General features: G+C 34.1%; 2 protein-coding genes across 6 annotated transcripts in view; one reads left to right on the top strand and one right to left on the bottom strand.

Moving 5' to 3' along the window:
- The window catches only part of LOC117578197 (uncharacterized protein DDB_G0271670), a 33,276-nt gene that overhangs the window by 8,127 nt on the left and 9,009 nt on the right, over positions 1-16,140 (bottom strand). For all 5 annotated transcript variants that reach the window (XM_034263520.1, XM_034263522.2, XM_052008655.1 and 2 more), the window contains exon 2: positions 6,275-6,356. The gene's annotated coding sequence lies outside the window, so the exon portion shown is untranslated. The remainder of the gene's footprint in view (positions 1-6,274; positions 6,357-16,140) is intronic.
- Positions 1,333-4,578, top strand: LOC117568078 (uncharacterized). Its single transcript, XM_034248456.2, has 3 exons — positions 1,333-1,483; positions 1,636-3,046; positions 4,204-4,578. The coding sequence occupies exons 2-3, from the start codon at positions 1,670-1,672 to the stop codon at positions 4,333-4,335; spliced, it is 1,509 nt and encodes a 502-aa protein (XP_034104347.2). The 5' UTR covers positions 1,333-1,483; positions 1,636-1,669; the 3' UTR covers positions 4,336-4,578.

The following is a 16,140-nucleotide window of genomic DNA, read 5'->3' as shown; positions in this document are numbered from 1 at the left end:
TAATCGCATTTTCGAGGGGGTCAAGCCAAAACACAAAACACAAACAACAACAAAAAAAAAAAAAAACAAAAAATGAAATGCCACAGAAACACACAAAAACAGATGCACTTTCATATGCGAAAGTAAAGTGCACACACACACAACTTGAATCTGGCACAAGTGCAGTTCACTCTATATAAATGTTGGTGTGTTGGTGCAATTAAAGCACAAACAAAACACAACAACAAAAAATTAAAATAAAAGAAGAAAAAATAAAACACAAGTGCAACCTTCAAGAAACAACAAAGGCAGCAAACAAATTGAAAAGACGACTGGCCAAATGGCAACAATTAAATGCAGGGCGGCATACTTATTATGCAAATGCCAAGACAACAAGTTGCACGATGGGCGTGCCACACACACACACACTAGATTTATGTGTGTTTGTGTGGCAAGCAATGTCGTGTGTCGAAACAACAAATAATGGGAAAGTTCACGCTCACTTTCTAATGTCAGCAGTGCGGCACGCGATGTCACTGAGCGATGGAATTATGCACTCGCAGCGTACTTACGAGGGTTGCCACCAAACTTTGCTTGCAACTCTCGGTAAAAAGCAATATGAGTTACGGATTAATGTTGTAGGTTTTAAATTGTATAAATTGAAAAGCAAGTTCTGTTCATTTCATAAAGAAAAACCTTGTTAATTTAATAACAAGTTTTAAAAAGAATTCTGAAATAAATATTATATTTTTTAAGCATCAATAACAACTGAATATATTAACAAGTAAGAAAGCCATTGTCGAGTGTGTTCGACAAAAAAAAAACTAGTATTTGGTATATTGATATAATACTAAATTCACAATATACCATAGAGTGCAAAATATACCAATATTGCTTATTTTTAAGCAGAAATATCGATCTCTGAAATGTATATAATTTCAATTATTTTATTATGTTTATTCTTTAAGTAAAATCCATAATCAAAAAAGGAAATTCTTTCTAACTCTAGTATTATTTAGCACTGACATTAGCGTCAAAGTTAAGATACAAAATTCCATTGTTACTATATATGTAACTATAGAGACATGCACTACAACCCATCGACAGAGTAAAATGTATGGTGAAAAGTTTAAGAAGAAAGAAAAACAAAATTGATTATAATTGAATTTAGAAGTCGAATGCAGTTTTAGAAATATTTATCCAAATGTGAAAATAATCTAACTCAACCTAAGTTAAAATTGTGCAAAAATAATAAAAATGAACATTAAAAACATAAAAATAATTTTAAAAAAATCAAAAGTATGAAAGCCGCTTTTGAAGTCACTAATCAAACTGCCCTCGTGCTCACATGCTCACAAGCTGGCAAGCTGGCAAGCTTGGCGGCACAACTCAATCTCGATCCGAATTTGAAGTGATGGAAAAAGTGAGAACGGCGTCACAACATCGTCAGTCAGATTAGGATAACCCAGAACTCGGAACTCAAAACTCGAACAACACACAAATTGTAAGTGTTTTGATAAGAAGGCAAATGTGAAGTTCCGACAAGCGGACAAAAGTTCCAGCCGCATTGACAGAAGTCGGGACAGACAGCATCGAATTTGTATTTTGTTCATATCATCTTGAGCATTTTTCTATTTTCTATTATAATACATATAGTTTTCGCGCAGTAAGATTCGACGTAAATTCCTCGATGGAATTTAATCGACATTCACAAAAGTCTTCAACGGCTGTCAGCAGCAACCGCAACAACAGTAGCAACAATAGCAACAACAACAGCACCAAGACCAACAACAGCAGCAGCAGCAACAGCAGCATCAACCAAAACAGCAAGCAAGAAAATGATGTTGACAAGTCGAAGAATAAAGAGGAAAATACAAAACTGCGTGGACTGATCATGAAGCTATCGATGAGCGATCAACTGCAGCTCTATCACAATCATCAGGATGTCGCCCAATTGTGCGATGGCATTTGGCGCAGCAACTACAAACGCCTCGATTTTCGGCAGCTGCAACACGAGCTGAGCGGCGACAATTTGAACTATTTTCTCAGCTGTATGCAGGAACATTTTCGCTACGTTTATTTCACAGCTGATCGCCTGCAGGACAATCTGAATATCCTCGAGCGTGCTGCCATCAAGGCCCTCGACTCGGTTCAGCACTGTGAGCTGCTGATGTCGTCTCCGCCCTCGGATTCACAGCAATCGCTGCCATGCGAAAGCGGCGCTGGCGATGCCGGACTGGGGCGTGTTGGGGTCATTGCTGCGGTGCTGGGGGGGACATTGATGCCACAGTGGCCGCTGCATGCGTTGCCCAAAATGTTGCGCAATCTGCGTCGCCTGAAAGTGCACTGCGAGGTGCAGGTGCATTTCATTGAGCAATTCCCACAGCTCGAATTGTTGGTGCTCTATGGCGACATCTCGCAATCGGCGTTGACCGGCATCTTGGAGCGTTGCAAGCAGCTGAAGCGTTTGTTCATCAAGTGCAAAAAGTCGCCCAGCCATCTGAAGGGCATTGACAACTGTTCGCGCCTCGAGGATGTTTCGCTGCCCATCGCTCTGTTGCAGCCGGCCCAAGATGCCATCTTGGCACTGCCCATGCTTCACATGCTCGAACTGACTGGCAGCCAACAGCTGCCCGAACTGATTGTTGAGTGCATGCGTTTGGTCATCAAGGCCCAGGCGGCGAACATTGAGATCATTCAGCTGAATTGTGGCTGCTTTGAGGGGCCGTTGTGGATGCGAGAGACGAGTCTGTCGCGTTGCAAACGTCTGCAGGGACTCGTGTTGAACAATTGCAAATTCGATGATCGCGAAATTGTCGACCTCAAGATGCCGCGTGTCCACAACTATTTGGTCTTGAGTGGTTGTCCCGATCTCAAGGAGTATCAGCTGTTGGACATTGTCAAGAAGTGTCCGCATTTATCGGAGCTCTACCTGGTCGATTGTCCGCTGCTCACGGGCAAGGTGCTGCACGATATCTATCGCGTTCGGAGCAGCGAGAAGCTCGACTATCCCATCAGTATTGTGCTCAGTCGCTGTGATGCCATCAGCAACGATTACCAGGAAGAGGTAAAGTCAACAGTTTCATTGTAATAATCGGTAATATTTGTACTATTATTCGCATTAGCTATATCATTAGCCTTAATTTTAACATCATCTTTACCACTAAGATTAAAATTGGCATTGGTATTAGGATTCACATTGTTATGACGATTAATACGTTTATTATTATTGTAGTTTGCATTCGTATTAGTATTCGTATTAGCATTAGCATTAGTATTAGTATTAGCATTAGTATTAGCATTAGCATTAGTATTAGCATTAGCATTAGCATTAGCATTAGCATTAGCATTAGTATTAGCATTAGCATTAGCATCACCATCAGCATTAGCATTATCATTGCCATAAGCATTAGCATTTGCTTTGGTTTTAGATTTAGTTTTAGCATTAACATTGACACTAGCATCAGCATTAGCATTAGTATTATCATTGCATTAGCATTGCCATAAACATTAGCATTAGCTTTAGTTATAGATTTAGTTTTTGCATTAACATTGGCCCTATCATTAGCATTAGCATTAGAATTGTCATAAGCATTAGTATTAGCATTAGCATTAGCATTAGCATTAGCATTAGCATCACCATCAGCATTAGCATTATCATTGCCATAAGCATTAGCATTTGCTTTGGTTTTAGATTTAGTTTTAGCATTAACATTGACACTAGCATTAGCATTATCATTAGCATTATTATTGCATTAGGATTGCCATTAGCATTAATATTAGAATTTGCATTTGTACTAGCATTAGCATTAAAATTAGCATTAGCATTATCATTGCCATAAGCATTAGCATTTGCTTTAGTTTTAGATTTAGTTTTAGCCTTAACATTTGCACTAGCATTATCATTGCATTAGGATTGCCATAATCATTATAATTAGTTTTAGATTTAGTGTTAACATTAGCATTAATATTAGAATTTGCATTTGCACCAGCATTACATTAAAATTAGCAGTAATATCAGCATTAACATTAGAATTATCGTTAAGATTGTGATAAGCATTAACACTGGCATTACTAATTCCATCGTGATCATATTGCAATTTTACAATTATTGTCTCAATTCTACGATTTGGTTATTTGTATTATTTTCATTATCATTCGTTCTACAATATTTATTTATAAGTCTTGTGATTCTCATTGTAATTATTCATATCTTTCCAACAGTTCTTTGAGCACTGGGAATCCAAGTTGGATGTGCTTAAGCTCGATTGCTTGCTAGAGGAGAATCGCCCCATTGAGGATTTACAATTGTTTTTCTACAAGAATCCCAAGACGCCACCTATTCTGGAAAACTAGTCCATCGTTGTCCACTCGAATACATAACGAACATGAACACGAACACGAACGCGAACACGAAACCAAAGGCGCCGAGTCATCCATCTCCTGGGGAAATGGGAAGTGCGGGAGGAGGAGCGTTATCATCTGACATATTCGCTTGTTATTTTGTTAATCGTAACGTTTTTCGTACTTCACTGAAGTGTAATGTAAGATTGCAGATTCAAGTAAAAACCCGTATACTTCCATAGTGTGCATAGTGTATATATATATTTCTTTTAGCTCGAGTACCTTGTCTGTTCTTTTTCTGGCCACAAAAACGGCACCACAATTAGCAACTTTCCGAGCGAAGACAACAACAGAGCAGAAAGAGACACAACAACAACAACAACGACACAAACCAAGAGCCAACAGACAATGGCATGTAATTGTTTTATTTTCTTTTGCGTGTCGCTTTTTTTTTTTGTTGCCAGCGAAGATGAACAATAACAATTAACTTATTTTACATTTTCCAACAAGATTTCTACATTTGCGGTATGTGTGAGTGTATGTGTGTGCGTGTGTGTGAATATGTGGGCGTGTTTTTGTATCTACATCTGTGTCTTTTGCGACTTTTCACTTATCTAACAAATAACTTGATTTTTGTTTCGTTTCGTTTGCCGCATGCAAATCGAAAGTGTTGTGGAGAACAATGCGAAATGAATGTCGTTAGATTTCACTAGAGAAGTCAGAGGTCAAAGCTAGCGAGAGAGAGAGAGGGAGAGAAAAGTCGATGACAATGATAACAATTCAAATACTTGACGCTCTTCAAGTGCTTTCCAATTACATGCTCGTCATTCGCAATATATTTGGTAATATTAGAAAACGAATTTCAGTGCCAAGCAAAACGACAAACTACAAATGACAATCGACTGACACTGACAATTGATTTGTCTACTTTTTCACTTTCTACAATTTGTCTCTTTTTTTTACCTTCTATACTTCATATTGCTCGTAAAAAAAGGCTTGACAAATGCTACGAGCAAAACTGAGGCTAATTAGCTAATTAATGAAATGAATAGTTGCAAATTTAGTTAACAACAAAATTACAAATTTCTTAGTTAAAAATGAATAATGTAAAATTTAAGTTTATTTTACATTCTAAATGATTTTAATTTATGAAAGCTATTTAAATGTAAAGTCAATTATTGAAATGAATTTAGCAATGTTCACTTTAAATGTTCTTTTCACTAATTTCGCAATTTCCCATTGGCTGCAAGAGCAAAAAATTTCCAAATAAAATTCATAAATTTCCTAGACTAGCTTTGGCTAACAATCTGGTATATATTGATCTGGTATATATTTTTGATATTTTTGTGGTATGGTAACATATATTATTACGTATATTTAATAATACCGCATTGTTTTGTTTTGCTTTTTTCTCGCAGTTGAGCACACTCCACTTTAGCATTCTTACTTTTTTATTTTTAGTAAATTAGTTTGAAAATTCGATGCTTGATTTGATTGATTTTTAACAACATAATGTTTATCAATGAATAGACCCGAAGCTCTGTAGTTTCTTTAGCTGTAGCTCGTTCACCATATTTGTATTTCATAGTTTTATGCAATTGCAGCCGCAAACGCAGCCTCGAGACTGGCGGCAACACAATGGCCAGAGATTTGCATAGGCGTCGACTCATTTCGCAATTGAACTAAACAAGTGTATTCGCATCTTCTACAACAACAACAACAACAACAACTGCTACTACTATTATTATCATTGTTTGTTATTGTTGCTGTTGTTGTTGCTGTTACTGTTAATGTTATTACTATTGCTATGGCCATTGTTATTGTTAGTGTTATTGTCATTGTTATGATTATGACGGCTGGCCACTATTGTCTTGAGTCTGCGGATGTGCCGTACTTTTTTATTTCAGTTTGCAGATTTGCATGTTTGATTTGCTTCACTTTGTGTACTTACAGATTTGCTCCTGCCGCAGCGTCCGGAAGGTTTTTCCTATTGAATGTGTAACTACTTCAATTTTGGAGCGCAACTTTGTTAACTGCAAGGACAGAAGAAGAAAAAAAAAAACAAAGTTAATTAATACACATACACATATAACATACATACAATGTAGTTGATTGTTTGCGCTTTGCTTGGCCAAGCACTTTTCTGAATTGGTGCGTGCCACACTTTAGGCGCTTAACTTTTGAGGCATTGCCTAATTAAAAGACCATGACTGGTATACTTAATTATGCATACGCCGCGTTGGCCGACAGCCTTAACTCTTGTCTCTATGATCTTGGGCTTCATGTTGCCTCTCGTTACGGCCAACTGTGCACCCTTCTCATGGTATGAATATACTATCTATTATGATACCATAAAATGTTCATATACTATATCTCAATGCTCACAGCAACAAAACGGCGGCAGATCAATGAGCAATGAGCAATGAGCAATGAGCAAACTCAGCTCAGATTTAGTCAGGTGCATATTCGTGCAATTGAAATACGTTCAACTGGTTTTGGCTTTTTATGGGCTTTCAGCTGATTTGCATACCAAACGGCATTTACTCTTTATTGGTTGCGGCACTAAAACGCAGTCTTAATTAGACGAATGCAATGCGCCTTCCAAATATAAAACGCAATTTCAATATGAAAATGCCAAATGGAAACGGGAATGGGAATGAGAATAAGCATGAGAATGGACATGGGATGGGCACCTCGATGAGAACACAGTTTTTGGGCCGCTCCCCACAATCTCACACACACACACACAACTGACTCATACTATACACAAACACACACACACACTTACAACAATACTTCTTATTAGCTTTTGGCACTTATATGGCAAAAACGCAGAGAACAAGTCTGATTTTGAAGAACCAAAAATAAGTCTTAGTTGCTGTTCGAATGTTTACCATGACTTTGCGATACTTATTAACAAATATATTTATTACTTACAGCGGAGCAAAGATCTCACAACATTTGTAGTCAACCATTTAATTAGTACACTTAAAAAGACTGACTTTAAGAGCGATGTGTAGAATGTTCAATGCTGAACAACAAATTAACAAAGCATTTAAAGCATTTTGTTTTTTGCTTATTTATTGTAATTTATATTTTTCTTTCTTCTGTGTTTGTTAAGATCATTTTGTAAGAACAATTTATGATGTAAGATTGCGCTATAGTCGCTCACTCTATTTGAGGCAAAATAATATATGTATTTAAAAAAAAATATATATAAAATAATATATATTTTGTAGTTCGTATGGAATTTACAATATTAAACAAAACTGAAAACAATAAAGAATTAACTAATTTGACACTTTCGGAAAATGCGTTGATTTTTAAACATTCTAATTAAATGAAATCTTTAATTCTAAAAAAGATTTAAACTGATATCTTTACTTTAAAAAGTTGAAAATTGTTTAAATAAATATATATTTATATATGTTAAAAAAAAAAATTTTTGAATACAAAAATGATTTATTTGGATTAAGATCTTTTGTGGATTAAGATCTTTTGAATTTAACTTTGGGCAAAAGTTAAGTAAACAAAAGTTATTTGTACTCATTCTAATTGAAATCTTTAATTCCAAAAGTTGAAAATGATTAAAGTTAAAAATATAAATAAATATTAGGAAAAGATAATTAAGTACAAATATTATTTACTTCGATTTAGATCTTTTTAATTTAAAAAGTTTATGAATGAAACTGTAATAAAAAGGTATTCAAAAGTGATAAATTATTATTTTTTAAGTTTTAAATAAAACAGTACGCTGTTTTGTTAGGAAAAACACTGATGAATTTATTGATAGTATTTTAGAATTAGTTGTGAAATCCATGTGATTGAAATTGTCACGGAAATGTGACTTTCCGTTTCGTTTCTTTTGTCTTCTTCGATTTGCTATCAAATAAAAAAGCCACACAAATTGGGAATACTAATCCCAAGCCTTTTGTAGACTGGAAATGTATCGATTTTGATAGAATTGAAATGTGCGAGACATCTAGCAAACGACGTTAAGCTGACCAATTTTGGCGCTTCGCTTCTCGGCTAACAGCGACACAACATGCAAATCTAATTGACGTAGCTTCTGGCTACACAGACATAGAGATACATCGTTGAGTACCTGCGTGTGTGTGTGTGTGTTTTTAGTGCGTGCTAAGAATTTAAAGGTGAGTCCGACATGCAATGAGGTCGCCAATTGATTGTACCGACTAGTTGACACACTTTGCTACGCTTCACTCTTTGATAAGCTTTGTTTTTATTTTTGTTTTTATTTTGGAGAGAAGGCGCCTAGATAGAATGCATATTGAGAGGAAGAAGTAAAAAGTGAAATGCTCTGTGGACAGAATTGAGCATGGCGAGCACGTTCAATGGCCAGATAACAAAGCGTGTCTTGTGGCAACAAAGTGGCACACAGATACGCAGATACGCAGATACTTTTGTATCTAAAACAAACGCCCCAACATCATTCGCAGCGTCGGAGTCGGTGAATGACAACAAATGGAGTCATTAGGCTCCTCAAATGTCATTACCACTTAATTGTTTTTTCTTCTCCAACTGCAAAATGATTTGCAGACTTTTGCGTTCATTCAACTTTCCGTCTGTCTCGGTCTCGGTCTCTGTGCAGCTCAGCTCAGCTCAATTGCCAATATCCGATCGATGCTCAATAGCTCAACAACTTCCCCAAAAAAATAAACAAATATATTATTATCATATGCGACTGCTAATGATCATGTTAATGATGCGACGGCAACGATGGCGACGACGACTTCCACATTTTGCTAATCACATTTGCCAAATATTTTTTAATCATGCTTATTAAATGCTTAATGCTTAAGCATGGGCAACAAAACAACCTCAGCAACAACAGCAACACAATCAAGCGCAAGCAATGTAAAGACGACAGCAAATTATGCAATTTGCTGATTGCCACATTTGAAAAGCCACCGACAACACGCCCCTTGCTTAACCTCGCCAGCCAGCAAAATGCAACTACTTCAAACACCTCAAACTACACTTAGATCGCAACGACTTTGTAATACCCTAACAGTATCTATTTTGCAATTATTTTTGTTATTCGATTTTGGATACTATGCACATTTCTCTTCTTATTCCAGTTATTTGTAAATTTATTGCTTTGATTTTTATTATTGCAAATTTCTTCAAATTTGATTTTTATTACTATTCATTTATGTGCTGTGAAAGAACTTTCAAATTCTTTACAACTAATTCTAAGACTAGTCATCGCTACTCTGCCCAAAAGTAATTTTATATTATTACTTAACTATGTGTAAAGAATTTAATCATATTTTCAGTACTTAAAATAAATAAATCATATTTTGAACTATGGAAAAAAACTTATCAAATGATAAACAATAAGAAATTACTGTCTAATTCTGTGAACAATTATTTTCAAACTTAAAACAAATAAATAAAATTTTAAAGCATAGTAAAGAGCTTTCATCTGATTTTCAACTTAAAGTATATTGAAATAACTTCAAAATTCTCTTAAATTTTTTGAATGTGAACTTTTAAATATTACATAATTTGCACTTTATTGAATTCATTTCTAAAATGGAAGCTAAAAAAGTTGATGTTATGTTAGGAAACAAAAATATTATGCAAGAACTTCTAAATTCTTAACATTTTCAATATTCCTCAACATTTCAAAGAACAACTTTTAATCATTACAAATTAGTTTTATTTTTTTATTACCTTTTTTAAAGAAAATTTTTCAATCGCATATTTTAGTTTGAAGCGTTGTCAATTTACATAAAAAAAAGTAGTTAAGTTTCAGCGATTTTTCAATCGCATATTTTTGAAAATGAAATGTTAATTTTGTAAGCTCAAAACCAATAAAAAACAGAAGTTAATTATTTATGAAAATGCCTTTATGAAGTCATCAGCAAATGATGAATTAAAAAATATTTCAAAGCGTTTTACAAACAACGTCAATAAAATGCCGCTTCAGGGGGGTTGAAATATGAGAAAGAGTAGTTGAAAAAATGGAAAAAAAAGAGAAAAAATGTTAACTACGTTTTGCAAATATGGACACACTTGATATACCTTAGTGTAGAGTGTAGAGTCTCTTTTGTGTACAGTGTTTAGTGGCGATTACATGAGCAGAGCATGGAGTGTTCGCTCAGATTGCGAATACATCACGTAGAGAGCGAGTCAGAACAAAGCCATTGACGTCATTCGTTGTCGTTGGTCGCAAACATGAGATTGAAGGTTAGCCATGGCTAAAATGAAACTGACTCAGACACTGAGACTGAGACTGAGACGGAGTTGAAGTCGAAGTTGCTGTTGCTGTTGGTGAAGTTGGAAGCTGAGGGCAAACTCAGGGCTGGCGCCAACAGAATCATCGATACGGTTCTCTCAAGGTTTGAACTTTGCTGAACTGCAAAATGCAGTCACAACAACAATAGCAACGTGAGCGAGTGGCCAGCAAAACTTTCATTGGCGAATGGTTTATGAGACCATTGACTTGGGGCAAGGCGTATTTAATATGTTATTGATGTTGCACGCAAGACAAATGCCAACTGAATATCGGCTCAAGCTAAACTTAGTCACGTTATGCAAACGTTGAAAAGAGAGTAAGAGAGAGAGAGAGAGAGAGAGAGCCAATGAAAGAGAGCAGCTCTTAACCCTTTTGGTATTTCCATTTCCATTTCAATTTCCCTCTCTCTCTCCCTCTCTCGATTGCACATGTTTTGCACACTTTTACTTTCGGCATTTCGTTAATTGCACTACTTAAGCAGCGGGCGGGCCTGGGCTACTTTCCAAAAAAAAAAAAAAAAAACACCAAAAAATTTATAAATGTATATATAACCAAATCTATATCTTGGCATTGTTGAGATTGCTAACAAAAGAAAATTATGTTGAACACAACATGCTGGCAATCTGATTGCTTGAGTGACATAATGATGAGAGGAGACAGACACAGACACAAAGCCAAAGCACAAAATGGAAAAATGTAAAATGAAAAACGTTTGCCTTGCCCGCTTTTACATTTGTAATAATAGTGCATCATAATTTATTATAATTAATTGTAATTAACTAATTTACCGCCTCGTTCAAGAGCGAGATTGCGACGAGGGAGAGCTAAGATATTGCCACATGCAACACATCACATAATGCAACTACTAAATATAATCGCAACACACAACAGCAACATCATCATCTCTATCTTTATCTACATTCATCTTTCCTGCTGCTGTTGCTTCCTTTCCCCCCATCTTCGTATACGGATATTTACACCCCAAAAAACTATTCGCAAACGCATCGGGGAAGTTGCTCATGGCTTAATAATTGCATCCGTGAGCTAAACAAACTGATTCACTCACTCACTCTCTCACACTCACACTCACACATATGAATAAGCGCTATTTCCCTTAGGAAATCGATCAGCTTGAGATTCATTCACTGCATTGCTTCAATTGTTATTCTAAGAATGCAGTTTTGCAGCGATTTTCGCAACAGGTTTCACTGCAAAATACCCTTTGAAACAAGTCGACTTGAGTACGCTTTAGAAATGCTTGAAGCCAACAGACGCTAGATGGCGCCAGCACAACATTTCGCTCTTGTTTCATTCCAGACAGTTGAAACCTTTGTAATATTGTCATTTTTATAGCATTACGTTTTAGATACGGATTTTGTCATCATCATCTTTAAAATACTTAATGATATACACAATTCTACCAATTTCAGCTAATTTAAAAATGAACACTTTTGATCAAATTTCCATAGATTTCTGCAAATCTTTTATATATGAGAAATGGAGCAAAAATGATTGAAGCCTTTGCATTTATTGTAATATATAAAGCATTGCATTTTAAATCTGAAGTTTGCAAACAAAATATGTTCAGATTTATCTTTGCAAATTTTCAAATTTTTTAAAGCTGACAATTGAATAGCAAAAAAAAAAAAAAATACTTTTTGTAGATGAGAAATAGAGTAAAAATAATTGAAACCTTTGCATTATTTATAATATTTAAAGCACTACATTTTTATTGTAATGTTTGCTAACAAATCACTTTTAATGTAATTCAAAAATATCTGCAATTTTTTAAATTGGCAAATATGTAGAGCAAAAAAAAACTTTTAAACAAATTTCTAGCAATTTTTGCGTAACTTTTGAACATGAGAAATAGAGCAAAAATAATTGTAGCATTTATATATATTGTATTGTTTATAGTGTTGGTACACAAAATACACTAAAACATATTTCTAGCAAATTTTCAAATTTTACAACTTTATTTTTAACATATTTCTAGCAATCTCTGCAAATCTTTTAAATGTGAGAAATATAGTAAAAATAATTGAAACTTTTCTTTTTAATGTAATATTTATAGCGCTCCAATTTAAATGTTTTTTTTTTTTTAATTTCTAGCAATCTCTGTTAGTTTATAAATGTTTTAAAGCTGATAAATATGTAGAACAAAAAAATACTTATTGAAAAAAGAAATATTGTAAAATGGTAAGAAAAAAACATAGTTGCAGTTGCCATTTAATTGCTATTAACATTTGCAGCTTGTGTAATTTGAACAAATATTTACAGCAGTCTTCCTCTCAGCAAATATGGAAATCGAGAACAACAATTGTAATAAAAGAAAATTGCACAATTTGCTGTTGGGTAAATTTCGATTCGACAGACATCATCAATGTTTATTTTGCAATAGTTACAGGGTAAACTATGAACATACATACATATCTATCCAGTACTATAATTGCACTCTGGAGGATACACAAAGCGAACATGTTTGCACTGAGTCAGACTCACATACATATATCGGAGTTGACAATCATTGATTGTTTTCACAACGTGCATTGAATAACAATTATTTTAATTACTGAAGCCAAAGAAAACACATACTCCAAACACCTTTTGCTGACTGAATCGTAGTAAAAGTAAATTAAATTCTCTGCCGTAATTCGTTTTTCGTTTTTTTTTTTCCAGAGCTCAGCAGTCGCCGTTGTGCATAATTGAAATTTTCGTTTTCGTTTCGTTTTTGTTGTTATTAAAGTTTTTCGTTGGAGTCTGTAAGTCGGCTTCAAAGACCAAGGTCGAAGTCATGGCGTCGTCGTTGCCTGGGCTGGAAATGCCCAACAAGAAACGCTCCTTTGTCAGTTTTTTTCTCATTTTTTTTTTTTTATTTTTTGCCAGCCAGAATCGAGTTCAATAACTTTGTGCCGCCCCGTCTTTTTGTTTACACACGTGCCGCGAGAGACTTTGCCGTGACTGCGTTCCCATTTCAAATACTTGGTGACTTTATTTACTTCGGGTTGAGTTGGGGAGCTGGAAGCACAAATTGTTTGGCCCATGCATACACATACCAGATGTATGTATGTATATATTATACATGCTTTTCTGTGTGGAATTTACTGGCTGGAAAAGCGGCTGTCAAGATGGAAATCTTTGCCAAAAAAAAAGATGCACAGTGGGAAGTATAAAACAAGTAAAAAAGCTGCAGTCGAGTGTGTTTGACATTTTAGTAAAAAAAAAAAACAAAATAATGTGGTATTATTTTTTAAATATACCAAATTAGTATACCGAAAATATGGTAAATTATACCAAAGGCCATACTTGGTATATCGATGAAGTACTACATTCGAAATATACTAAATAATAAAATACTAAAAAATAACGAAGGGTATATTTGGTATATCGATGAAGTACTACATTCGAAATACACTAAATAATAAAATATAACGAAGGGTTTATTTGGTATATCGATGAAGTACTACATTCGAAATATACTAAATAATAAAATACTAAAATATAACGAAGGGCATAGTTGGTATATCGATTAAGTACTACATTCGAAATATACTAAATAATAAAATAATAAAATATACCGAAGGCGATATTTGGTATATTGATATAGTTCAACATTCTAAATATACCATAGAGGTCAACAAAAGCAAAAGCAGTTAAATCCCGATTTTGGTAGGCGAAGAATACCAAAAGTATTTCTTAAATAATTTTAGACAGACTCTTATCAAGCATATGTATATTCTTTAAACGATCAAAGAAGCTCTTTCTGCCTGTTACATTTTCTTCAAGCACAACGTTAATGTTTGTCAAGATACTTATAGTTGTTCTTTAAATTATATTGATGACATTTCTAATTGCCACAAAACGTGAGAATATGCAAACAATAATAATAAATTTAAATTCAATGTAGACAACACTTGTTTCACTTTCAAGAATTTGAAAATGTGAGTGCAATAAAATGTGATAAAATCACACAATGAAAGCGCAATAAAAATTTGGTTGCTTCAACACATTTCATAGAAATTTCAATTTGTAGAATTTCGTTTTGTCTCTAATTTGAATTCGGGCAATTTTTAGAATCTCTCTATCTAAAAAAGGGGGAAAAAACCGATTCTCAGAAAATTCCATTTGAGAACGCATCAGCATTAAATTCACAACTTGTGAGTTTCCACTGTATTACGTATACGTATTCCAATTATTTATTACATTGTAGTATGTTTGTTTGGCGACCACTTGGCACTCTGGCAGAGCTCCAAGCTAAGCGAAGAGTATATAATATAAATGTATTCAAAGGACTGTACATTAGTCAATGTCAATGGAGATTTGCAAAAAGAAATTCGATGCCAACCAAATATTGGAAAATGATTAAACACTTTTCATCGGTCATCGGAGATTTATTCAATTAACAGAGTCATGTGAAAGTACAGACAGTACAATCAACAATGGCAACTGAATAACGTCAATAGAAAAACAAAACTGAAAACTGAAAACAATGCTATGAAAACAATAATTAGAGCGCCGGACGACGACGACGACAAACGAAACCTTTTTCCGCATTATGCGAGTACTGCGACGATTATTCGCATGTAACTGAATATACAGCAAACGGGTATTCGCATTCGTATTCGTATTCGTATTCGCATTTGTTAAACTAAAAACATTTGGCGCGTCTTTGGCAGGGCAAGAAATTAACGTCAATTTCGCTATTGTTGTAAAAATGCGCCGTCAACAACAGCAACAACATAAACAACAATGAAAATGGAATGAAAATCAAATAAAGAGTATTCACGAAAATTGTCACAGAGACGTGATTATGAGGCCGGTTTGATGCCCTAACAATAAATTGATTATTTTTTTGCATTTTAATTGACAATTTATTTCACATAAATTACGTCATAATTTTTACATTTTAACTTTGATTTAAAAGTTCAGGATGAATGGTAAATGATGCAGCACAATTTATAGCAGTGAATTTATGATTTATTCATTTAAATTAATTACCAATTTTTCACGGTTTTGATGAATATGTTTAAATAAAAACTAGAGTGTAACAAATTTTTATATTTTTAATATTTTGATATAAAAAATATGTTATGCAATAATATTTTAGTTGTAATAAAAGATATTCAACTAAATTATGATAAACATACTATTTTAAATGAGAGATATTTAAATGAAAAAAGTTGTGTGACATTATTTTTTTGTCAATTAAATTGTGATAAATATGAATAGTTAATAAATATATTCTTTATATATAGGCTATCCTCAGACAAAAATTTGTGGTATGTTATTTTAATTTGTATAAAATACATTAACATTTTAACATTAAATCAATATTTTTATAAGTCACATTTTGAAAAATTTAAAAACAATGCGCAAATTTGTAGTTAACAAAAAAGAATTCTAATTCGGTTCTTGAGTACACAGAAGAAAAAAACGTGCTAAAAACAAGAAAAATATCTTGAGTCAAAATTGAACCAAGATGATTCATTCTTATTATTATGAAATCATGATCGAAATTCTATCTACAGCTAAAGTGTGCGTTAGTTTTCGGTGTT

The sequence above is a fragment of the Drosophila albomicans genome, chromosome X (assembly GCF_009650485.2).
Source record: "Drosophila albomicans strain 15112-1751.03 chromosome X, ASM965048v2, whole genome shotgun sequence".
In the NCBI taxonomy this organism is placed as follows: Eukaryota; Metazoa; Arthropoda; class Insecta; order Diptera; family Drosophilidae; genus Drosophila; species Drosophila albomicans.
This window is presented reverse-complemented; position numbering and strand designations above follow the sequence as displayed.